The sequence below is a fragment of the Protopterus annectens genome, chromosome 7.part0 (genome assembly GCF_019279795.1).
Source record: "Protopterus annectens isolate FY-2018-M chromosome 7.part0, PAN1.0, whole genome shotgun sequence".
Lineage (NCBI taxonomy): Eukaryota > Metazoa > Chordata > Ceratodontiformes > Protopteridae > Protopterus > Protopterus annectens.
In genome coordinates this window covers 28,047,755-28,075,352 of record NC_056739.1, presented here as the reverse complement: position 1 = coordinate 28,075,352, position 27,598 = coordinate 28,047,755, and the positions used below count along the sequence as shown (strand labels likewise).

Here is a 27,598-nt window from a genome sequence, read left to right as displayed (position 1 = left end):
AGTCATCAGACACATCAGAGAGTATCACGGCACACTTGCAATGAATCTGACTAGGCACCTTCAGCAGCTGGAAAGACCACTGTAGTACTTCAACAAGAGGATTACTGGCCTCAAACAGTTGACCCATGCAACAAGACTGAATTTAACTCAGTCTGTTCTCTGTTGCATACTGTCTACTCAGGCAATCTCTGCCTAACAAACAGGTCCATGTCCAATGCAGAACCGATGTACATGCGCTATCTGAAGTAAACCCAAGCTCACTGTGCCACATGCTCTAGAGATATCATCATCACAACAATAAACAGAACATGTTGGAGGGATATGTTACTAACTCACAGACTTCCCTTGCTTTGGAACAGGCTCCCAACCTACATTAAGCTGAGTCCCTAACTGGCACTCTTCCAGAGGAGCCTTGATGAGTGTATGTGAAACTGAACTGTCACACCATGGATCACTTCATCAGCTCTACTACACAGAGGCCTAGGGAACTAACCCCATGTGTGGTGATAGCTGGCCATACTAATATATGCCTTCAGGCAGATAGCCTATTACTTACCTATGTACCTATATTTATATATATATATATATATATATATATATATATATATATATATATATATATATGTAGGGGGAACAACAGTATAATAAACCAAAGATGGATGGGCAGAGATGTGTATAAGAGAGTAACCATGACAGAGAGCCATCCAGGACTGTCCCACCCAGCACACATCCCAATGGCACAAAAGACATGAGGTGCACATCTCACCCACTGTACATAACAGCCACCAGTATCTGTAAGCATTACAGTGTATGTGGTCCATGTGCCTGCTGTACAACATGACTGTACAATGAAGTACACATCTACTATCTGTAGACATGTACCCATCACATAGGTTCATAGGTATGTATTAGACTATCTTCACGAAGGCATATATTAGCCTAGGCAAGTTGTGCACCTTTCACCACCCCATTGGGTAGTCTACCAAGCCCTAGTTCTAATAGTTAGTACCCTAAGCCCCTTTCTAGTGGGGCTGCTGATGTGATGCCTGGCGTGAATTGTCCATTTCCCATCCACTCATCAAGGTTCCTATTGAAGAATGTCAGTGAGGGGCTCTGTCTGATGTACATTGGGACTCTGTTCCACAGTAAGGCAAGTGCCCGGGATGGTACTCTACCCCACCAGCATGTTGTATTCATTGTTGTGATGAGGTTCATATCCCTGGAGTGTGTAATGTGACTCAATTTTGTTATCCGTAGATGGAGCATGTTCAACAGTTATGTGTTGGACATGGCTCTGTATGTTAGGCAGAGTGTGCCTCTGAGTAGGTGGTACGCAACGGAGAACAGATTTAGTTTTACCAGTTGTGTTGCATAACACAACTGTTTGAGGCCAATAATCCTCTTGGTGAGGTACCTCTGTGGTCTCTACAGCTGCTGGATATACTTAGTTGAGTACATCCAAAATGGTGCATTGTACTCAATGATGGGTCTGATGACTTAAGAGTAGAGGGCCACCACTACCTCTTTTGATCCTGATGCAAACCCTTTGTTGATTAGGTGGGCCACATAGGATTTCCCAATCATTTTGGCAACATGGTTGTCAAAGGAAAGATGACTATCTACTTTTGTCCCCAGATCCCTTATTACCTTGTCAGTTTTAAGGGGGTAACACCTATGTGGTAGTTTGTGGGTACTTTGTTTTCACCAAAGGAGATTACTATGCATTCTTCCAGAATGAGCTTGAGGCCATGATTCTGACACCACACATCTGTCTCATAGAGTCCCTTCTGGAGAATGTTTGTGTCATCTGTGGAATTTATTATGGCAAACACTTTACAGTTCCCAGCAAACTTAGTCAACCACAACCCTCTTGTGCTGGCATGCACTTTTGAGGAGTCTATACCAAACAGGAGGGACCCCAGGACTTAACCCTGGGGGACACCAGTTGTTACCGGTGTAGAGTCTGACATGTAGCCAGCAACTCTTAATTTCTGGGATCTATTTGTGAGCCAGTTTGCAATCCATCTTGTGATATATGGATTCATGCCCAGGTTGGTGAGTTCATCTATGATACCTGACTGAGGAATGGTGTCAAAGGCCTTAGCAAGGTATAGGTAGGCTGTGTGGAGCTCATTTCAATCATCTGTAGCCTGGGTAACTGTCTCAAAGAAATCCACCCAGTTCAGGAGGCATGATCTGCATTTGATGAAGCCAAACTGGGTGTGCTCAACTATGTGAAGGTTCCCAATGTCTTTATTGTTGACTTCCATTATGATTGGCTCCATTGCCTTACAGATCAGAATCATCAGGTTCATAGAGCGTGAATGCCAATGGTCTTTTGTGGCCCCACCCTGTGGACTGGGAAGAACTTTGCTGTGCAACATTCTATGGGTACATATCCTGTAGAGAGAGGTGTAAGTAACTTGATGAATATGGATACATCCCCACCCTATGTGCTATTATTCAAGTTCTGATGCTGGAAGGTATGGAATGAGTATTATTCTGGTAGTGCTGGTGCTCTCTGGAGCCTTGAACTAGGTTTCTGTTACTGCACAGATATCAGTATTCTCCATACTGAGAAGTGCCTCAAGTGTGTGCATTTGGAGGCTGAGACTTCTTGCAATGAGTAGCATTTAGCTTACTTTGTGGTTATTTGTGTTGGTTACGGGGTTTGGTTTGTCCTGAGTGACCGGTGTTCAACACCTGAAGTCAACGCCTCATTGGTCCCATCTAACCATAAGCTAATTACCCTACACATCCACATTATGTCTCCCACCCCCCATTAAGGAAACCATGTTAAAAAATATCTCCAAAGACAACTTCATGATTCTTAAGACAGAAGTGGTGAACTTCAGGACACCCATGCAGATGGACAATATAGTTACGACTACTGAATCCAACACAATTGCACTTTATTAGCACTTACATGAGTGCATGGATCATGCTATCCCAAACAGAACCAAGATGCTATCCTCCAAGAAAAGGAAGCCAATCTGGTGGTCCCCTTCCATAAACAAACTGCACAACAGAAGGAAGAAACTGTTGCAAAAGAGGGTAAAACCCATGAGTGGAGGAGCTCCCTGGTCAGCCTCAGTAAGAAGCTGCAATTCCTGATAAAATCCTCCAAAGCTAGTTACGAAAGCAAAATCACCACTGATTCTAAAGACAACCACAAAGCATTCTATAGCAATGTCAAGAATCACAATAGCAACACTCAGATCTGCTCTGAGTTACAGCACAATGGCACTAAATATACAGACCCAACTGATATTGCCAACATCCTGGCAGACAGGATCAGTGTTAACTTTACCCCCCCTCACCCATGAAACAGCCCATCTCTATACCGGAAGAATGCAAAGTTGCTGTCATCACGGCTGCACAGGTAAAAACCACTCTCCAAAGCCAGGAACACAGCATCCATGGGACCACATAACATCCCAGGCTGCGTTCTACATGAACTACAGAATGAACTGGCACCACACCTAAGTACCATGTTCAATCATAGCCTCACCTCAGGCTTTGTGCCTGCTGAATGGCGCACAGTGACGGTTATTCCACAACACAAGGGGGGAACTACCACAGACCCCGGGAACTAGTGCCTCACTAGTGCCTGATGAGCCTGGTCTGCAAGGCCATGGAAAGTATCATCATGGAACTTATAAACAAAGACATTGGCAATCTCCAAATTCTGGACCACAACCATTTCAGGTTTGGAAAAGGCAGATCATGTCTCCTAAACCTGACAGACTTCTTCAAAGCAGTCACCAAAGCCGTAGACAAGGGTACGATGGTTCGCACAGCCTATCTAGATCTTGCCAAGGCTTTTGACACCATCCCCCACTCTGGAATTATAGATAAACTCACTGAACTAGGTATAAATCCCTATGTCACAAGACTGGTTACCAACTGGCTCACTGATAGAACCCACACTGTGAAAGTAGCAGACTCCAAGTCCGATTTCAGACCAATGACAAGTGGAGTACCACAGGGTTCAGTCCTGTGTCCTGTCCTGCTTGGTATCTACTTCCCTGAAGTACAGGCTAACACAGAAGGTCTTTGGGCTAATGAAGTTCCCAGATGACTGCAAACTAGGAGCCATCATCGAAATTACTAATGAAGTGGACATCCTACAAAAGGGCCTCACTGAGACAGATGCCTGGTGTCAAAGCCATGGCCTCAAGAACAATGCCAAAAAGTGCATTGTCATCCCCTTTGGTAAAAACTCTGTACCCATGAACTACAACATAGGCGGTAGTATACTTAACACTGAAAGTGTGATAAGATACCTTAGGACACAGGTGGTCAGTAGACTCTCCTTTGATAATAACATCACCACAGTAGTCAGGAAATCCTTCTGTGTGGCACATCTCATCACAAAAGGTTTCTCATGCAGAAAAAAGAGAGGTCATTGTTCCCCTCTACTCATCACTCATTAGATCCATTATAGAGTACAATGCCCCTTTTGGTATGTACCTCACAAGACATCTACAACAACTGGAAAGCCCGCAGAAATACCTCACAAAAAGGATTAACGGCCTCAAATACATGCTCTACACAAACACTCCAGCTTTACTCTGTCGCATAACGCCTACTCAGAGGTGATCTCTGCCTAACATACAAAGCTATGTCAAACACAGGGCTGCTGGACGTACTTCACGTAAAGAAATCCCAATCTCTCTGAGCTTCAGCCCCAAAACCCGGACCAAAATACAAAAGGAGGGGGGTGTATCCATTTTCATAAAGGATACCCACACCTCCAGGTTAGTGGCACAGCACAAGGCCTCGGTGACCATCCAAGTGCAACTAACAGTGGGCAAAGCTGCTTATCAGATCATAGTCTGCTATAGATCACCTACCTTGTCTCAGGACCCTCACTCAGCATTCCTGAGAACACTGGAAAATATAAAGGTCCTACCAAACACCATGATATTAGGAGATTTCAACTACCCAAACATTGACTGGGAGAATTACTCAAGTACAAGCTCCTGTACCCAATGCTTCCTAGAGTTTATAAACTCAAATGCCCTGGAACAGCTGGTCACCATGCCCACTAGGGGTCACAACATACTGGACCTGATCATCACCAACATGGGGGATTAGTGTTCCACACCAGAGGTAAACCCCTCGCTGGTAAGATCAGATCATAAAGTAATCACACTGGACATCCACATCCTGACCCCACCCCCAGTCAAGGAAACCTCTGTGAAAAACTTTTCAAAACAAACTTCACACTTCTCAAGATCGAAGTGGAAAGTTTCAAAGCCCCCTTGCTACAGGATAATGCTATCCAATCCACATAATCCTTTACAAGTGTATTATATGAGCATCTACAGGGATGCATGGATCGAGCCATCCCGAATAAAACCAAGACTCACTCCTGCAAAAAGAGGAAACCAGTCTGGTGGTCCCCGGCCATAAATAAGCTATACAACAGAAGGAGGAAACTACTACATGATAGAGCAAAATTCCAAAAAGGCATCAATGATCATTATTAGCAAGAAACTATGATCACTCATAAAATCATCCAAGGCCAGTTTCTAAAGAAAAATTGGAATCTAAAGATAACCAGAAAGCCTTCTTTAGCTATATCAAACATTTTGGTGGTAACTCTCAAATATGCTTTGAGCTACTGCAAAATGTCAAAAAATACACTGAACCAACTGACATTGCCAACATCCTGGTGGACAAGTTTAGTGCAAAGTTCACCCCCCACCCCCAAAAGGGCCTGTGTCCATCCCAGAAGAATGCAGAGCCCCAGACATCATGGACATGCAGGTAAAAACAGCCCTCTCCAAAGCTAAGAACACATCATCAATAGGACCTGATGGAGTTCCAGGCTGTGTCTTACACAAGCTGCAAAAGGAACTAAACCCTCACCTAAATTCACTGTTCAGACTCAGCCTTACCACAGGCTATGTACCCAAAGAATGGCGTACAGCAACAGTCATCCCACTCCACAAAGGTGGTGACACAACAGAACCTGGGAACTATTGCCCTATAAGCCTGACCAGCCTGGTCTGCAAAGCTATGGAGTGAATTATCATGGAACTCATAAACAGAGACATTGTGAAGCTCCAGACACTGGATCCTACCCAATTCGGCTTTGTTAAAGGCAGATCCTGCCTCCTAAACCTAGTTGACTTCTTTGAAAGAGTTACCAAGGCCATAGATGAAGGGAAGGTAGTCCACAAAGCCTACCTGGACCTCACTAAGGCCTTCGACACCATTCCCCACTCTGGCATCATAGACAAGCTTACCAGCTTGAACATTAACCCCTATGTCACAAGATGGGTGGCCAACTGGTTCACGGATAGAACACACATGGTCAGAGTTGCGGGTGCCATGTCCGACTGTAAACCAGTCACAAGTGGCATCACACAGGTCTCGGTCCTGGGACCCCTCCTGTTCAGTATATAATTCTCTGAGGTACAGGCAAGCCCGGGAGGACTATGGCTGACCAAGTTCGCAGATGACTGCAAACTGGGGGCCATAATTGACTCTCTGGCTGACACAGACATCCTCCAGAAGGGTCTTACAGAGACAGATACCTGGTGTCAAAACCATGGCCTCAAGCTGAATGCCAAGAAATGCATAGTCATCCCCTTTGGAAAAAACAAAGTGCCCACAAATTACCACATAGGTGGTAATCCACTAGGTATGGAAAATGTAATTAGGGACCTGGGGACCCAGGTAGATAGTAACCTCTCCTTTGATAATCACATTGCCAAAGTGGCTAGATATTCCTTCTATGTAGCCCCCCCTAATCACACAAGGGTTCAACTCTAGATCAAGAGAGGTCATTGTGCCCCTCTACTCATCACTCATTAGGCCCATAATAGAGTACAATGCCCCATTTGGCATGTACCTTATTTGGCACATGCAACAGCTGGTAAGACCACAGAAGTACCTCACCAAGAGGATCGTGGGCCTCAAAGAGATGCCCTATGCAGCTCGACTAAAGAAACTCCAGCTCTACTTGGTTGCTTACTGCCCGCTCAGAGGTGATCTATGCCTGATGTATAAGGCCATGTCCAACCCGGAATTAATGGACATGCTCCACCTCAAGAAAAACAAATCTTTTAGAGCCACACACTCCAGTGAATTAAACCTCAGCAAAGCAATAAACAGGATGTGCTGGAGGGATAGATTCCTGTCCCAGAGACTTCCCTCACTCTGGAACAGAATCCCAGTTGATGTTAGGCAGAGCCCCTCGCAGACTCTCTTCAAGAGGAATCTTGACGAGTGGATGGGAAACTGTAAATTTACCCCTGGGATCACTCCAGTAGCCCTGCTAGACAGAGGCTCAGGAAACTAATTTAAAAGGGAGGCAAAAGTCAACACATTCTGGGTAGGCTTATAAATGCCCTTGGGCAGATACCCTAGTACCTACCTATGAACCTACACGCTCTAGGGACCTAAACCTTGTCACCACAATAAACAGAACATGCCAGAGGGATATATTCTGGTCCCAGAGACTTCACATACTCCAGAATAAACTACCTATCTATATCAAACAAAGTTCCTCATTAGCACTCTTCAAGAAAAAATCTTGATGATTGTATGGGAAATAGGAAATTCACCCTGGGGATCACTTCTGTGTATCTGCTCGACAGTGGCACAGGAAAATAAATTTCTTGGGTGGTAAAAGCCAGGGTACCTTTTTAACTGGGCTTGTATAGGCCAAAGGGCCGATAGCCTAGTACCTACCTATGAACCTTTGAGCCTTCCCTAAAAAAGGTAATATGTGGACAGCAAGAGCCTTAGCCAGTATTCAGAGGCATAGGACGACAGATGCAAACCATCTGTAGCAAAGCAACAAGGCTTGTCTATCATGTCATCACAGGCAGACAGAGACTGGATCCCCTTTGACTGACACCAGAAGCTCAGCCAATTGTTGAAGTTTATCATCTTTCTGTTATACTGAAGTTTCATGTAGGTAAAGGTAAGATACTACTCAAGGTTTGACCCTGTGTGTGCCAGCATGTGGTGCATCAACCCATATATGATATGGTCATGGCCTATGCATACAGTACACTCACAATACATCTAGTATGATAAGTCTGCTGAGGTTAGCAAATGTGAAAAAAACCTTTGTGCAGACTGTCAGCAAGTAATGTCTGTATTGCACCCTGTAACTCCATATTGCTTGCTGAAGTGTAAAGAAGTACTTAGTTTGGATTAAGAACACCGCACTTGCCAAGTGTGTGTGTGTGTGTGTGTGTGTGTGTGTGTGTGTGTGTGTATCTGTCTCTCCCTGGGGAGGAGCAACCTGTTTGGAGACTACTCACACACCTTAAAAGTGGTATACTCATCTTTGTCAAGTCTGATGATGTCACCATCCTACAAATATACCTGTGGAAAGATGAAATCCCAGTAATGTGTATAGTGCATTGTGTAAATGCGTACTGCTGTAGTTAGGTAGGGGTTTGAATCCTACACTTGCCAACTGTGTGTGAGTGTGTGTGTCTCCCTGGGGAGGAGCAACCTTTTTGGAGACTACTCACACACCTTAAAAGTGGTATACTCATCTTTGTCAAGTCTGATGATGTCATCATCCTACAAATATACCTGTGGAAAGGAGAAATCCCAGTAATGTGTATAGCGCGTTGTGTAAATGCGTAGTGCTGTAGTATCATAATGTAGTTAAGTAGGGGTTTGAATCCTGCACTTGTCAACTGTGTGTGAGTGTGTGTCTCCCTGGGGAAGAGTAACCTTTTTGGAGACTACTCACACACCTTAAAAGTGGTATACTCATCTTTGTCAAGTCTGATGATGTCACCATCCTACAAATATACCCGTGGGAAGGTGAAATCCCAGTAATGTGTATAGCGCATCGTGTAAATGCGTACTGCTGTAGTATCATAATGTAGTTAGGTAGGGGTTTGAATCCTGCACTTGCCAACTGTTTGTGAGTGTGTGTCTCTCCCTGGGGAGGAGCAACCTTTTTGTCGACTACTCACACACCTTAAAAGTGGTATACTCATCTTTGTCAAGTCTGATGATGTCACCATCCTATAAATATACCTGTGGAAATGTGCCATCCCAGTGATGCGTATAGTGCATTGTGATTATGCCTACTGCTGTAGAATCATAATGTAGTTAGGTAGGGGTTGAATCCTGCACTTGCCAACTGTGTGAGTGTGCTTGCCCTTCTGGGAAGGAGCAACCTTTTTGGAGACTACTCACACCCCTTAAAAGTGGTATACTCATCTTTGTCAAGTCTGATGATGTCACCAACCTACAAATATACCTGTGGAAAGGTGAAATCCCAGTAATGTGTATAGCGTGTCGTGTAAACACATACTGCTGCATTATCATAATGTAGTTAGGAAAGAGTTTGAATCTCGCACTTGCTGACTGTGTGTGTCTGTGTTCCAGGTGTGTGACACCATTGGCCAATGTGGAGTGGGTTTTGATTTTTCTAGTGTATGACATATCACAATGACAACTGTATGTGCATTACACATGTAAGGTAGCTGTGGGGCAAATCCATATGCATACATGTGACCAAGTATTTCATAGGTGGGTACTCTGCTTTCTCCATGAATGCATGTGTTATCTTTGCCAGAGCGTGGTGATGCTTTCCAGACCTTAGGTCACTTCTGTATGCTTGTGACAAGCTTAGCCACTGCAGTGATCCCTGGGCTATGTCTTCCATTTCAAATCCACTCATCATGGTTTCTGTTGAAGAGTGTGAGTGAGGGTTTATGCTTGAGGTATATTTGAAACCTGTTCCAAAGCAAGCAAAGTCTGGCAAAGATGACTAATCATTATAGGTGTGCAACAACCTCTGCGGATCTGCATGCAAACCCTTTATTGTTTATGTGCTCCACAGAGGGATTTCCAAAACCCCTTGGTAATGTGATCATCAAAGGAGAAATTACTTAACACATGGCTCTACATATACATTAGTACCTGTTCCACATTTTGGGGGCTACTACCTATGTGGTACTCTGGGGATACATTGTTTTCTAAAAGTGGATAACTATACTTTCTTAGGCTTATAGCTTTACAGCATGAGTTTGACACCAGGTATCTGTCTGTATGATACCCTTTTGGAGGATGTGTGTGTCATCTGGAGAATAAAGTATAGCCCACAGTATGCATTGTCATCAAACGTGGGCAGACATATCCCTACTGTGTTTGCTTGTACCTAAGAATGCTATATGCCAAACAGGAGTGGTCCCAGGACTGAGGGCAGGTGAATACCACTTGTTACTGGCATAGAATAGTACATGGAGGCTGCAAATGTTAATGTGTGTCATGCATCTGTGCGTCAGTTGTTAAGCCATCATCTAACAATCGTTTATGGTCAGTCTGCTGAGGTTATGTATAATACCAGTATGTGGGGTGGGTATGAATTGCTGGTGAGCTATAGCTGGGCTGTGTTGACCTCCCCTCCCTCACCTATAGCCTTGTTCACTGGCTTGAAGTCTACTAGGTGTAGGAGCCATGATCTGGCCTTTAGAGATCCTAAGTGGGTATGGTGCAGTGTTTGTTGGTTCATAATGTCTCTGTTAATGAGTTCCATAATGCTGTGCTCCATAGCCTTCCAGATAACATTGGTCTGGCTTATAGGGTGAGAGTTTCCAGGACCTATTGTAGTTCTACCCTTAATCAATTTATGATAACATTTGCACTGGGTGTGATGAGGGTGGACAGGTTTAAGAATAAGTATATTAGAGGATCAGGCCAGGTTTGGAGGTTAGTAGACCATGCCAGATAGGCAGGATTAAGTTGGTTTGTACATGTGCTGAGGAAAGATGCAGAGTATATTGTCAAATAGATGCTAAGGATGAAGCCACCAAGTAACAGGAAAAGAGGAATGCCTAAGATGAGGTTTATGGCTGTGGTGAGAGAGGACATGCAGGTGGATGGTGTGATAGTGCAAGATGCAGAGGCCAGGAAGAAATCATGTACTGTGGCGACCCCTAATGGGAGCATCCAAAAGGAGAAGAAGACATTGTAGCTCAACCCTTGTGGACTGTGAACACCATTACCGTGTGTCATTCCACAAGTATGTAACCTGTATAGAGGCTGCATCTGGACAGAGTGTTTAGGTGAGTGGTGACTTCATATATCAGCTTGTGTATGACACAGCCAGGGACACTCTTCAGTACCATTGCCACTGTGGTGTGTACTTTGTTAAAGAGATGTTTTAACTAGAGTGTCTGTGAATCATCAGGTTTTACATTCTTCAGGTCTGGAAATGTGGCCCTTGTGTAATGACAGGGTGGTGAAATCCCCATTCAAACTGTCTGACAAGGAATTGGTAATGTCAGTCAGATAAGTGTACTTTGTGACCATTTTCATTAACTGTGACCCGATCTGAGATTTCCCCTGTAGAATATGAACAACACTGAAGAAAGCATTAGTGTTGTCTTTGGAATCCTTGCCATTTTGTATTTTGAAGCTTGCCCTGTATGTTTATTGAGGGGATTGTATTTTCCCAATGATACTGACCAGAGAGGTTATCCCTTCTTGGTATGTAACTCTTTTGGTACAACTTCACACCTTCTATAATATATTTAGTTTATGGCAGGGGTCCATGAGACTAATGCACTTTTACTGTATAAGTGAGAATTTCTTGTGTTTGTGATAGCACGGTCCATGCAACCCTGCAGGTGAACAGTGTGCATTAATAAAGGATTATGCAGCTGGGACAGTGTTAACCTTAGTAATGCAAACCAATGACAGATAGCAACAACAGCATCACCGACAGCACAGTGTCAACCCATGTCATACACACACGTGTACTCAAGTTCCAAAATGTGTGTAGTACAATGCATACTGGCCACCAACAGAAAGTATGGAGTGTTAACACTGGCCAATACAGGGCATGTCACTCTGCCCTCGTGTCCAATATGCACATACATGCAGACAGTGCACCTCCACCATGTTCACAAATGTACACCTGCAGACCTGTGCTGCACACACCCCACACTTACTCTCCACTGTATAACACATGCTGACACAACTACACACATCAGCCAAGTGGCACATGGGCAAAAAAACACAATCGGAATAAACACTGGTGGAAACAATACAACATTGCTAATTACAGCTTTAATGCATCATGCCTGCTCAGCTACACCTTCAAGGATATCATTACACTTTACTACTGAAACATGCTACACATTCAACCATTGCTATACTTTACAGAGGTGTTATGAGCCCTCTGTGCCCTTAGTCCCTGTCTGGTGTACCGCTCCATTTGTGTCTGTGCCTCCATGACAGCCTGGAACATGCGTGTGGTAGAAAGACGTGTGGCACGTCTGCCAGGGGCATGATGACCAGCAGTGCTCTGACGAGAACCCCTGGGCATCTGCCTATGTGGTACCATTCCAGACATCTGGCTATGGCTGCTGTGTCCTGATACATGTGCCATAGATACCACACTGTCTTGGCCAGTGCCAACCGTACACTGTCCCTCAGCTAAGAGCAATGGTGATGATGGATGTACAGGCAGTATGACTGTGTGCATGGATGGGGTGGAGACTTGTGTACTGTCAATTGGTGACCCAACAACAGACCCTGACAAACCTGCCTGTGCCTAAACACATCTGTCCTCATGATCACTGTCTGTCTCAGTGAAATCAGGTTCCCTGCTGTACTGAACCAGCCCCATCTCGGCACCTGTGAGAGGAAAACAGGAATCACACTTTAAGACCTGAACATGATGTCAGACCACATGCACACATGTGCACATGCACACACACAAAAATACACTCCTCCCTAAAGCAGACACACACAACACCAGCAATCTCAGAACATACACAATAGCAGGTGATGGTGGGGTACAGTATCACAAGCAAAACAGTCATATCACACATGTCAGCACGCAAGACGTGTTGCTCAACAGCATGCAGTGCAAGTGTAGACAGTCCTTGTTACTAACAGTATACATGGCTTTGATGCATGTGTTTTGTTATTAGGTGATGGACCTCCCCCTGCAACACATTGCACACAACATTGCTGAGCAGGTATTCAAAACTCAATAGCATCACAAGACATATATGTGTCAGTTGTGCAAATGGTGACTGGTATGCATATTGTTTAGAGGTGCATATGTGTGCACACACGCAACGTTAAGGTGTATAGCAATGAAAGCTCTGTGTAGTATTGTGGTTACAATAACTGGATGGGGTATAGTACCATAGGCCAACATCATGAAGCATCATGTGGTCACTCAAGGCTACAAATGTTTCCCAAACCAGCACTATTCATGCTGTACCGGAACTGTACTACCTTGGCTACATTCACCATTTCACAAACAGTTGTTACATGAGTTTGTAAGGAGGCCAATAAGGAGCATTCCCTGACATGAATGTGTAGTGTGTTGCAGAGTGTTTAAATGCCCCATGATAGGCCTCTACCCCTCAGGCATATTATGTGTAATGTGTGGATGAGATTTTGGATAATGGAGTGTGTCTTTACAAAGGTTTTGGGAATCCTTTATGTGTAGCATGTTAAAAAGCTCTGTGTATGACATAGATGTGATGTTATGTGCATGTTGAGTATCAACTGTACCTATTCAATGGTCACTACAGTCTAGCCACATTTGTTTGAGATGGTCTGGGTAATGCAATGTGTTTGAGGCAGCTAATCACATTAGTGAGACGTGCGTGGTCTTACACCAAACATGTACAGCATGCATTATGGGTAGGTGTGTTACATGTGTACATGGCCTACACCTTAACTATGACATGCACTTTTTATTTACAATAATAAATGTAGAACACACTCACCAGCATCTGTCCGCTGCCTTGATGTCACCCCAGAGGGACCTACATAGAGATGAGACAGTTTGTCAGTGGCCACAACTGTGGCATTGCTACTGTGCGTTTGCAATCTTACAGTGCAACAACAGTTTACATTCACAGGGCTACAGATTATGTTCCAAATGATTAGTATTGCACAACAACACGCTCCACATCTTTTAACGACACTCTAGATCTCACATATGCATGATCTACCAATACAGATAACAGTAGTCTACAGATATGCCATGTTACCTGCATGCTCCATGTGTGCTTGTTGGGTGGCTCCAACCTCCATCATGGTGTATGTCTACTGCTGCTGTTGTTGGGCAGATGCCACCAGGCTCAGGAGCAGCTTCCTCCACTCTGGTGAGGGGGGGATGGATATTAACACCACCTCCTTTTGCAAGCTGTTGTCTCCGCACATCAGCAGCACGCTGATGGACATGTCTGAGAAGATCACTGCAGTGGTGGTGTACCTGCTCATATGTCCGGTTATGCAGGCCTACTTCATTTACCCTGCAGACAACACCTTGCCACATTGCAGTATGCTCCTGCTGGTCCTGGCTGGTTTGCGAGAACATGAGATTGTAGTGCTGAATCATGCTGGTAGTAATTATGTCATCTTCAGCACTACTGTAAGTGGGGTTCCTGCGATGTGCCATGATCCCTGGAAGACATAAATACGAAAATATGTCTGAGCAAGTCATATGGCAAATTTAACATTATACAGTACAGACATCACGGAACTGCCATATATAGAAACCCATTAGCTGACCAAGAGTGAAACACTTTAACTGCCACTTATTACTGCTCACCCCACAACTGCTTGGAAGTGCCTGATTCACTCTCAATCTAATGAACCATGTTCTGCACAGTAACAAAATAAAATCACTATATAACACTATAACAAGAGTACCTGGCACACTGTATGCAACATGATGCACCACCTAGCCACAGCAGATATACATCAAGCTGACGTGTAAAGAAATGTATCATCCATCACAATGAGTGTAAGGTCCAGTAAATGTATTACTATTATACCACACAACTTGTTAATGGCAAACCCGTGTCCAAAATTTGTGCGCAATTGGGAATATAGGTCACATACTGCTGTAGTGCACTATGAATGTTGCTAGATACGCAGTTATATGTTTTACCACACATATGTCAAAGGACATGTTACAGACATACTCACACACAATTCAGACATAATTACAGGACACAAAGGTATGACAACCCAGGTAAGCTTTCAGTGTGTACTATACAGTACTGTGTGTCTGTACTTACATAACCTTAATCTTGAGAAATGTAATCTGTGATGAATACAGGGACCACACACAACAGTGGATGCAAGCAATGTGGACATACACCATACTTTGCTGTACAGGCCCAGAGCTTCAAGTAGTACTACTACAGTACACACAGGATTTGGATTCAACATCAGTACCAATCAATAATCATAGATGTAGTGCTTTAGCCTCCAATGATACACCCTAGTTAAAACCAAGGGACTTAATCACACTGTATACAATAGCACTTTTTCTGCCTAGCAACAGAATACACAGCTTTTGCTAAGATCAAAGCAAGGACCCATAATACCATGACAAACAGTTTCCCACTAAGCTATCCCACAGATACATATCTTTGATGTATTCACAAACACATTGACCATCACAGTCAGTTAACAGTACAGAGAATCTATTGCAACAAGTAGATGTAGGTGTGTATGAGTATATATAACTATATATATATATATATATATATATATATATATATATATATATACACATATGCACATCCATTGGTGCACATATACATATATATGTAGGCACATATACATTTCACCTTTTATAGTGAGAATATCAATTATACAAAGGATGTGAGGTGTACAGTAATGCAATAAAATTGCACAGTCTTGGGATAAATGCATTGAAGGTGTTCACAGCCCAGGTAGCTTTAGCAAGCCTCACTGGCTTCAACATTGCAAACTGAACAAACCACCCACAGTGTTTAACCACCACATGTCTGTATGTGGTCTTGTTTGTCACACACTAAAACCTACATGCAAATATGCGCATACTAACCTTCACCAACATATATATCTCCACCCTTCACAAATAGTTGCAATATGCCCCTGCTCTATGCATATATACAGATGTGAATATATATGACACATATATATTTCTCCGTTATGTGTGTTGCATACACACACAAGGTCCACACTGTTGTAAGTCCCTGGACCTCACAGCTGAACTGTTGGGCCTTGCTGAAACAGGTGTCGCATATGAACACACACCAACATTAGGGGGGTATATATGGCTACAAATGCTAGATAATCATACTAGACTGCTACAGAAGTTGCCAGTACTAAGCTACACTTTAATATGACTATCATGCATGTGTTGTTCTGTCACACCCATGTTTATATAATGTCAGCACTAATCCCCCAACAGCCATTGGCCACACTACTGTACAGAACACAGATAACATGGATCAGATCTTTGACATTTAATTCTGAGCTACACATGTCACAGGTATGTCCCACTGCCCACAGGTACACACTGTATTGTGCATAGCAGTAGTTAACCAGAACATCTATGCATAAATAAGTACTGCTGCCACATATGAATGGTTCACATTATGTAGACTATTCTTCAATAACATCTACTACATGCCAGTAAATACAAATGTGTCACATACCTTTCCTTTGTATGATTTGGTAATATTTATTTTTCTTTTTCCTTTTCTCTGTCTCTGTCTCTCTCTCTCTCTCTCTGTCAGTCTCTGCAATAGAGTGATTGAGTTTTTTGGCAGAGATTGCAGCCTGCTTTTGTAGGTATTTGCACATGGGCATGTGATGGCCTCTGCACCAATTAGTGGCCACCACTTGCTAATTGCATGCAGCCTGCTGTGTAGTAATTGCAGTAATCATTGTCATAGCAACCCAGTACTATAAATTGCTAACTCAGGTAGGCGTGGCCCTTTCAGCTTTCCAAGATGGAGATCATCCTTGTTTGCTGTGGACATCATTGTTTAAGACAGAAGGTTGGTATAGTTCTTATATCAGAAGCCAGGGGTGTAGCCAGAGATTTACATTTTGTACTCAGACCTAATGTTGCTACATCCAGTACCCACTTGTCAGTGTAGAAATGTACTCACCCCTCAAAATGTTACCCCAAGATACATGGAAAGATGTACTTTCATTTCAACTTTTACAATTAACTGCCATACAAAGCTAGTTATTGAGATGTATTCCTTTGGCACAAGAATTGTTTGTGAACTGCTATACTGTGAATATTCAATTACTCCATTCTAAACAGTTTGTGCTTTTTTAGTGTTGACATTAGCACAAGCTGCTCAGAAAAACTGGACGCATGTCAGTACTGTGAGTATGCTTACCTACATCCTTGGTAGACCCTGCACACACAGGTATATTCTACATTTGGGTAGGGGTGCAGAAGTACAGAGAGCGTAAGTATTATTGTGTGGATTTTATCTTGCTGGACTTACAGGGTTGCTGTGTACATGTTAGTTTACCAAGGCAAGTAGTCTGTCTGCGTAACTCACAACTGTGGACCTATCCACATGATAGCCAGAGAATAGCCTGTTATTTTTGTCTGTGCACCACACAGGTCTTTTCAGCAATAGAGCAATGGCATTGTTACAGTTGGTTGCTACCAGTACATGGCTACATCCATTTGTATTTCAGTGTTGTATTCCTACATAAGGGTATGCTTCCGAAACTCCTTCCAAAGCTATTTGCACAGTGTGTGACAGCAGAAAGGCTGATATGCCTCTGTGTCTCTGCCTCTACCAGACCTCTCAAACACTCAGGTACCTATGTGAACAGACTCAGGGCAAAGTAAGGAAAAAGTCAGGGACACCTTTAAAATGTTAGTGCCATTAAGTTGAAACATTGAAAGAATCAGTGCATATGAATGAATACACCTTTTCTGAAGTAAAATAAGTGTCTAACTCTTAATTATTGTCATTATTCATTAAGTGTAATTCACCACCTTTCTGGCCAAAGTCAGTAGTTTTAGGAGGGATTCAGAGGGACAGAGCTAAAATTTGTGTCAAAATCAGGGACATCCCTGAAAATTAGGGACAGTTGGGAGGTATGGCCTCTGCCCTAAACAGATATGCCAGTGTTTGTCCTGCTGTGATACTGTGTGGGGTTGTAAAGTGATGGTGTAACATTATTTCCTGCTAGAATGGCTGCTTCTCTTATCACAGTCATGTAATGTAATCCGACAACAACTGTTGGTAAAGATCCACAGAACAAGTTGTGTGGTATGGCATTCCTATTTTTCCTTTACATTCACTCATTCTGATGCATGATATATTTATTTCAGCACCAACTTGTATATCTACCATGGCTTAGTGGTAATTCATGTTGTGTAGTGTGTACAAGATCCGGGGTTCGAGACTGACAGAGGTGTTTTATTTTGCTCCTGAGCAGAACAAGGGCCCTCACATACAGAGTGACTAAAGCACTTTTAAGCAGTTGTAAGCAGGTTTGTGTGGGTTTGCGTGATGCTTAGCAATGCTTAGCTATGCGCAAACAAGCGCACACTTGCACAAAGCCACTAACTACTGCTTAATAGTGCTTACTCTTGCTAACCCCCGAGCTCATTTCTTTGAAAGAAAAAAAAATGGGGAGATAGGAAAGTGGTGAAAAGGGGAAAGACAGTATGGAAAGTAGCTCGGGATGTGCAGGATGGGTGTAGGGAAGGTCCGTAGCTGCCCATTTCTTTAACAGCAACAGCTGTGCATATGGAATAAATTTGGAGGTAGATATGAAACCTTCAACCCCTGAAAGAGGGGTGAGGACAAAAAGTATGTTGTAATGCCAATTAAATTACATTTTATGTGTCCAGTGGACATGTGTGCAAAATGAGCAGCTATGTATGGGGCGTAATTTTTTTTTTTTGGGAGCAGATTGCCCTTTTTTTTCAGGTGAGAGTGGAATGTGGAGTAGGGGAAGTAAGTATATTTGGGGAGGGAGGTTGGGGAGGTAAACAGACAAGACAAACAAGATGCATACAGGGGCGGTATATGACATGTGGTGGGTGAACACCTTTCACGGGGAGGGATGTTTGGAAATCGCAAGCCCATGAGCCCACAGATGGAAACAATGGGACTGAGGTCCCACTCATGGGCAGTCACCACTGCACCTTCACAGCCCAGGGGGTGGTTGTGCTGGGGGCTGTTTAGGAGGGGCAGGCTGACCCGGGAGTTGTGCTACTCGTGCCTCAAGCTGGTGTAGAGGTTCTGCAGTAGAACATTCAATCTCTCTATGCACCACAGCCCGGATCGTTAGAAGGGTGATAGGTGGCCCTCCTCCACCCACGGTTGCACGGGGGGTTGAGCCCCATCCCCTGCAGTGCTTCCACCTGAAGGTAGCACAGAGCCAATGGAGGAGGAGATCCTAGGCTGGGCACCGGACCTGCTGGTGCCAGGTGCCATGGCCAGCTGAGGTGGGACAGGTGGGTCCACTGGGACCGGCCTTCCCATAAGAACTATGTTTTGGAGGGTTTAATAAAGATATGGGATAGTAACAGTCAACAGCATTCCCAATTAGTTATAACAGCATGCAGAAGTATTCCCATTAACCCACCACACCAGATTTTCAACAGTTGAAAAGCAAGCATAGCACATGCATATATAGAACAATAGTGGACATTACAACAGCATGCAGGTTGAATTGATGGCAACAGGCCACCAATATTGTGGTATTATAACAGGGCACATGCATAGAAATAAATGCAAATATTTATAAACCAATAGGACATATGTCCCAACAAATGTTTTGAGATTAGACATACGGATTGAGGTGTGGAATTGCATTTTTTATGCACAAACAGTAGGGTGGAAAAGGATAGCTCAATTAACAACTTATATATCCTTTTAGTTTTCACTACATTCCTATTAACTGCAGTTATATGCCCCTTACATGTATTATTACACTACCCAATGTCCTTATATTGTGCAATTGGATTTTGCTAGATCATTATATACATGAGCTGTATCTTACATACAAACTGTCCAAGATGCAGATGCTACCGCTACATATTTTGAGAGTTGCTCACACACACTACTGCTAAGATGGTACACTGACAGCTCTACTTTCATATAATTATCTAGATATGTTCAGGTGAAAGTATCAGTTATATGTTAACAGCTCCCTACATTTCTGGCAGCTCACTAACATTTCTGGGGAACAAAATACCAAGCTACTCATGTGCCAGATTAGCCTGTACATGCTGGGCATGAACCAACAGTTGAGGGCTGTAAATATGCATAAAAGCTACTGGCACTCCCTTCATCCATGTTATATGGGCCTACCCAAGTGTGGGTTAATACTGCTTAATACCACAGTACTATTTATAAAATGCAACAATACAACAACATATCAAAGAAAATGACACAGACGCACTCCAGGAATTATACTTTTATTAAAGGATTATTACACCTTATTTATTGGGTTAAAACACTTTTTGAAGGCTCTCTCATTTATTTTATATAACAGTACATGCAGAATAATTACTAACCTGCCTGATGACACAGCCTTTGCAACCTATCTTCATGGGCTTGCTGATTCATAGCCCGGACACCTGCAGCTGTGAAGTAAATGCAGAGATATTGAGACATACCTATCCATAGTATAGACAAGCATGGCAATTCTTAACTACTTAATACAATGGTTACTTACTCAGTACTGGGGCATTAGGCATCGCACGGGACTCTTGGATCTTCTGGTCCAGTTGATCCTCCTTACGTTGCTTCAGGTCAGAATAATGGTGCCTGACCTGTTCACCAGTCCGAGGAATGCCAGTGGCACTGGTGAGATCATGAGCTAGACAGTTCCAGGCCTCCGCTTTATATTGGGTGCCCTGGTTCTGGCCCCGCAGGAGTATTTCCTCATGATTGTGGGCAAGGAGCCAAACCATTACTTTGGTCTCCTCAGTGCCCCAGCATTGCGCTCAAAATTGAGTACCTTCTCCAACACCAGCCATGCTGACTGCAGAAGGGAGCTACAACCAGTTTTGGCAAGTATTCCTGCCTGTGGAGCTTAAATATGCCTCATTTCCCACACTTATTTGTGACTGGCCAGTTTTGAAAAAACTCAGCTGTAGGCACACCTGCTTAGCTGATGTTAGCAATGTTTAATATTCCTTTGATAGATATGTGTCTGTTAAAAGTGCATGGTTATGAAATTTTGTCACTGCTTAGTGGTTATGTACTGTGACTATAGTGCACAGTATCCTGAGTTTGAGCCCTGTCACTGCTTTTTATTTTCCTACTGGCCAGACCTGAATGGTTAAGGTACAGTAAAGGAGTTGTGGCCGTGTTTAGCTGACTTTGCTCAACGTTGCTCGATGTTTCTCGATGTTGCCTGATGTTGCGCTGGTTAGCGCGGTGTGCAACTATGTGCAAATATGTTGTAGCTGCTCTGGTTGGCGCGGTGCGCAGCTACGCGCAAAGACATTGCGCTTGTTAACGCACTGCTCAGCTACGAGCAATTGGTTTTAAATATGCTAAATACTGCTAAATTATGCTTAGCAGTGCTTTATATTGCTTAAAATAAGTTACTCATGCCTCAGAATGCATAACCATTTCACATTCATATAGATAGAATTCGTTCACTACTACATATAACATTTGAATGCTTTTTACAAAACTTGATAAATGTCAGGAAATATTTTTGTATACAGATTTTCAACACAAACTGGAATGTGCAGTAGGGGGACTTGAACCGGGAATGCCTCCTCTTTGTGTGAAGGCTCTAACCACTACGCTATCGCTATTTTGCTTCATTTGCATATTTTTTTCTTATTATCCTTTTCGGTGTCTAAGCTACTAACTGTAGCTAAGTAATGGGCAATCCCGCGCAAACATGCGCAAATACGGGCAGCTATATCGGAAATAAAACAAAAAAAAATTTCTTTTAATTTTTAAATTTGTACAAGGTTTGACATATGGGGGAGTGTAGTGTTACAATGTACACGTGAGCGGACTCGCTCATGTAACTCAACATTTCTTGGGTTTTGTCAGTGCAGGGGCATGGATTTTTGGACTGCTCGGCAGTCCGACATGCCCCCTACACTCGTCTACACTCCGTGTAAGCTTTGGAGTTGAGGCAGTGCACCCTCATTAATATGCATGGTGTGCTGCCGTCATACTCTTAGACTGGCATTTCCGTGCAAGACTAATCTAGTCTTACATGGAAGATTAGTAAATCCTGGGGCCAGTCTTTATTTGGGGGGAAGAGTATGTTAGGAATCGTTTTGTCTTTTCCTTTTGGATGTTGCCATTAGGGGTTGCCACAGCAAATCATTGGTCTGCAGAATGTGGGGCAGTAGAGTTTTTAAGGTGTCGAGTTGCCAGCCCGGCACCCAACCTTCCTCAGAAGGCACACACACACACTCACACCTAGAGCCAATTTAGAAAGGCCAATCCTATCCAGCTACAGCATGTCAGGAATGTAGTGCTGGGATTTGTCCCTTTTATGCACAGTTGTGATACGATGCATTCTTTATCACTGGGTAAATAATAAATTAATGGAAATGATAATGTGACCATTAAGGAAGTGGCTTTGTTATGTACAGGGAGCTAGCCTTGTCTGCAACTCTACTGATTCCCATTCAGGAAGGCAGACTAGGTCCTGGATAAGTCAGATTTAAGGAAATGTTTATTAAATCCACTACAGCTATGCCAGGAAATGAGGTTGTCATCTGACAGATGACCATGGATGTATAGCTCCATACTCATGGTATCAGGGAACTGCAACTTTTGTTAGTGAGTTTTCAGGCATTGTAATTGGGATGTGGATAAACAGATGACTGTACCTGCTTTACAGGGCTGGTGTTATTAATGCTGCACTCCATCTGTTGATGTTACAGGGGAAGCAGGGTAGCTGGGTACATAGAAAATCAGAGTCTCCCAGAGAAACAGCCTGTTATCACTATACCATCCCTCACCCCACCTGGATAAATATGCAGCTACCTCAATTATTATCCTCGGAAGAGAGAGCCTCCCTCTCTCAAAGAGGCCAAGGTGAGCTATGAACGGGGGTGGGGGGTATTAAGGTGGAGAGAGAGTTAGTGAGATTGTAACATCCAGCTGTCTGTATGTCAGACTGAATTGAAACCAAAAAAATTTGAATGCAAACAATGATTTATTTTGTTTTATGAATGATTGCATCAGGACTTTGAGTGTGCATAGTGTCATGAACTGAAAGAGATAACACTGGGGGGCAGATCCCCCCACCCTTGTCACGTCTACATGCTGCAAGTTGATGGGTAAGTACATTAAGTATTTTCAATAATATCACAGTTGTGCCACAACCCTGAACTGAGAGTATCAATTAGAGACAAGGAACCTCCAGTGCCATACAACACTGAGAGAGATCAGATGAGAAATAATGTGAATGGAGACATCTTACTACAATTTTACATAATGCTTATTAATTTTGTACAAACTTTCTATTCACAAGATTCATTTTCCTATCCATTTTCTCAGGCCAGCACTGAACTTTGAAAGGAGCTGCACCTCTTTGAATATTTACAGCAACCAAGCTTTCAGTAACAAAATATACATTAGACTTTGTTGCATGGATGCCATGCAGTTTCTGCTTAATTAAGAAATGTTGTTATTCCTGTTGCAGATGTTGCCCCACCCACCACCACTCCTGACTCCCAAGGGGCAGACTATCAGGGCCCCACAGTAGTGCTGCCGTGTTATTTCAGTGTCGACTCAGGGACTGTGGATTTGGACCATCTTGTGGTTTTGTGGCAATCTAAGGAAAAACAAGTGGCAAAGTTTGCAGACAACATCCTTTTTAACAGCAGAAGAGCATGGCTTTCTGTGGATGAGCTGAGGAAAGGAAATGCTTCCCTGGTACTTACCGATGTTTCACCAGGGGATGGAGGGGATTATACATGTGATGTCAAATACTTATCAGACACTAAACCAAGAGTCACTGTCTCTCTAAACGCAGAAGGTAAATTTCTCTGTTAAGGAAACAATAACTTTTGCATTTTCTGTGTCATTCGTACTGTAAGAAAATTGTACAGTGTTATCTTTAAAAGAACAACAGCTGTCACTTCCTAATAGTTTTTTTTCACATCCTGATACTTCCAGTACGTGGGAGTTGCTGGGTATCTTCTCTCAGTGATATTTAGTTGTGCACCAGTCCTGATTTTATTTGTTACCCTTCAGTTTTTATTTTTATTTATTAATTCAGAAATGTATTAACCAAATGCAATTACTGACTTCAGCAAATGTGTTCTACTCATTTTCACTATCTGCTTGTTTGATTAGAAATGCCATGTAGCTTGTTACAAGCCAGGTTGAAGTTCAGCCCTGGCTTTGTGGTCATTTCAAAATTATTTCAGTTCGCTTAAAGATATCACACACATTAGATGTCACATTTGTTTACAGGTACTGCAAATTGCCAGTGCATTCAGAAAAGTCTACATGTTGTTGAGTTCCTCAAATATTTTGCATCACAACTGCAAAATTATTTTAATTAGTAGGGAAAAAAAGTTTTCCTTCAAGATAGTAGCTTAAGCTATGCTAGTTATATCCTGCCAAGGATATCACAACCAGCTAGCATCCAAAGCTTTAGGGCACATTCCACCTGCCCTAACTGCTTAAGGGCTCAAGGAGAGACATAAATTCAGTGATTAAGATAATAAACCAAAAATGGAGGTGGAGGAATGGGGTGGCTACTGCAACAGTGATCTATTAAAACATGTAGCGTTCTGGTAAGTTAGCTGAAACCACTGCACTCTGTTTAACATGAGATCACCATTGCAGTAGCCTCAGTTATACGAAACAGCTTAGAAGGAAGGGAAGGATGAAAGGTCTGTGTCCAGGAGCCCCTGTAGAATATTCCTAGCAAAACCTGCTCTGGACTTGGAAAAAGAATCTAATTTGTAATGTTTTGTAATAGTATGCAAAAAGGACCAGGTTGCTTCCTCTGAAATACTTCAAGTCCACCCCTTTACAAAAAGCCACATAAGAAGCCAAAGTCTAGTTAGACTGGGTACTGACCTTACCAGTAAGTGACTTGTCATGGTAAGAATAATAGAATACAGACACAAGAAATTGTCCTTTTGATACTGATTGCCAGTTTTTCTTATTTTCATAGGAAATGAAAAGTTGATCTTAACTCCTGAATGTTTTAATTTTGTAAGTATATTATCCAAGTTGCCTGTGGACATCCAGAGTATGTAAAATCCTTTCACCCTTATTTTTTGGATCTGGAAAAAAGACAGGGGTGTGCATAACTTGACTCAAAGGAACCAATAATCCACAAACAAAAGAAGCTCACAATATGCAGTGAGGTGTAAAAGTGCACAAATTGCAGCACCACAAAAAAAAAAAAAAAAAAACAATAGTCGCACTTAAAGGGTACCAGCATGCAGGCGAAGAAGCCCATAAGAATATGAAAACTTTTAATAACAGAAATGAGCACACAAAAACCAAGTGTTAATGCTAAAACACTCTAACAGCATTTTTGTCCTGAACTTAGGAATTTTTCAAAAACATACTAAAACCATCCTTAACTGAATAAACTACTGGAAACTTCAACAAGGTGTCTTTATTCTTCCCACAGGGAAGGTATCAGAGAGAGTATCTCCTAGATATGCTAGCTAAAGTGATTTTATTTGGACTAATCCTTTATATTCTCTTTCTATCGTTATGAAAGATAATATGGTTCACTCACCATAAGAACTTGTAACTCAAACATTCTTCTTACAGAGACCAGAGCAATGAGTAACACTGTTTTTCAAGTTAACACCTTCAGTTCAGCTTAGTGAGGTGGTTCACATGGAAAAGTGTAAGTTTTTCTAGAACAAAACTGATATCCCAAAATGAAGCCACCTCGTTTGTAGGTTGAAGGATATGCAAAATCCCTTTCAAAAACTGTTTGACTTGAGGCTGTATAGAAAAGGTGGGGTTTATGTGCAGAAAGCAGAAGTAAATGAGAGGTGACTCTTCATAGAAGAGTAAGAAAGGCCGGACAATAATAATATACACAAATATTGTAGAAGTAGAGGCAGCCAGGCCTTAAAAGGCTCATGTTATTTGTCTGTTGCCGTCTAAAAAAAATCGTTTCCACTTACCCAAGAATGATTTTCAACTAGCAAGTTTCTAATCTTCCTTTAATACCTGCTGTATGCTCTCAGAAAATAGGTATCTAACAGGTATTTACACTCTACCATTCAGGCAGTCAGTAAGTTTAGAGTATATATATAAAAAAAAAAAAAAAAAAAAATGTCTTATATCAGTAAGTACAATCCATGTGTAAGTTTGTGGTTAATTGACATTGGCCATTTAAAAAAAAATGTTTCCTGGGCCAAAAGCACGTCACCACAATTATCTTTATGGAGTCCTTTTGCATCTTTAGAGTGACCCTGGTTATCAATGGAAATGGAATGCCATACAGGAACATTCCATCCATGGGAATGAGAAGACAACCATCGTCCAGCTCTGCTTGCAAGGAATCCTGGAGGAAAATTTATTATTTGTCAATTGTAAATGGAGACAAATTTATATGAGATGTTCCCTACAGCTGGATCAGTTCCTTTAAGACCCCAGGTTCAGTTTCCATTCAGGATGCTCTGTGCTAGACCTGCCTGGTTTGTATGCAATAACATTTTGTTCTGATTTAATACAGGTAGTCTGAAGGGAGAGGCTGTGTTGAGCTACTACTTGCCAGGCTACTGTGACTAGCCTGCAAAGGGTGTGTGGATTCACCCTGTCTGTGATGTTATCTGTGATTAGCAGCACAGGTCCTGGAGTCCAAAGATGGTGTAGAAATTTGAGGGTTTTGATTAGAGCCATTGTTTCTTTAACATTTTTGTTTTAGTCTGTCCTTTTTTCCACAGACCCTGAACTTTCACCCTTTTGGAAACAGAACCGTAAGCAAAGACTGAGGGATCTTTGGTTACAGACTGAATAGAAGAGTAGGAGATGGAAGGAAGAAGGGGAGATGTAGGATGAGAAATAATTGGCCCACCTCCAAAGTAATTCCATTTTGAGAAACCCAAAACTAGGATCAGAAAAGATAATGGGTGTTGGTGTTGGGTCCTAGCAGATTTGAGGAACCACTGACTTTTTCTCATGTCAAAAATGCCTCGGAGAATCCTGAATACTGTGGAGGCCATCAAACCAAGACTCCAGAGATATTCCCTCTCTGAGGTCAGAGACTGGTTGGAGAAAATCAGAAGTTGTCCCTTGTAAAGGTCTATTTTGTCCTGAGGAAGGAAAGCCTCCATAAGGGATATGTCCAGATGGTATCCCAGAAACATCATACTGTAGGAAGGAATGACAGAAGATTTCTTTACAGTCACCTGGTACCCCAGGCAAAGGTCATATATTCCTGACATTTGGAAAAAGAGTTTTCAAATATAAGACAGTCAGTTAAATGTGCAAAAATGTGAATGTCTTGCAACCTGCAACAAGATATTACTCTTGCCAGATACTTTGTAAACACTACTGGAGCCCAAAGGATAAGAAATAGAAATGAATATGTAAGCCAGATTCTCAGAACCCTCTTATCTGAGGTCATCTGATGCCACTGACAAAAATGAAAACCTAGACTTTGGGAAATAATTTACTGGTTGCCAGGGTGGTAAGGGAAAAACATCTGAAAGGGGCATATATTAAGTCTTCCTTTTTGGACTGTCCATAATTTTGGGAATCTCTCCCTTTCTTATTTCAGCCCCATTACCATTGCTTTTTGAAATTCTGTTTGTCTGTACCTTAATGAGACATTTTCTTCCATTTCCTGTGAAAAGATGCTGATGTGGAAGGAAAGG

General features: G+C 42.5%; 1 protein-coding gene across 1 annotated transcript in view; it reads left to right on the top strand.

Moving 5' to 3' along the window:
- The window catches only part of LOC122805775, an 889,800-nt gene that overhangs the window by 247,991 nt on the left and 614,211 nt on the right, over positions 1 to 27,598 (top strand). The window contains exon 5 of the mRNA XM_044076042.1: positions 23,434 to 23,769. Within this exon, the coding sequence (XP_043931977.1) occupies positions 23,434 to 23,769 (336 nt within the window). The remainder of the gene's footprint in view (positions 1 to 23,433; positions 23,770 to 27,598) is intronic.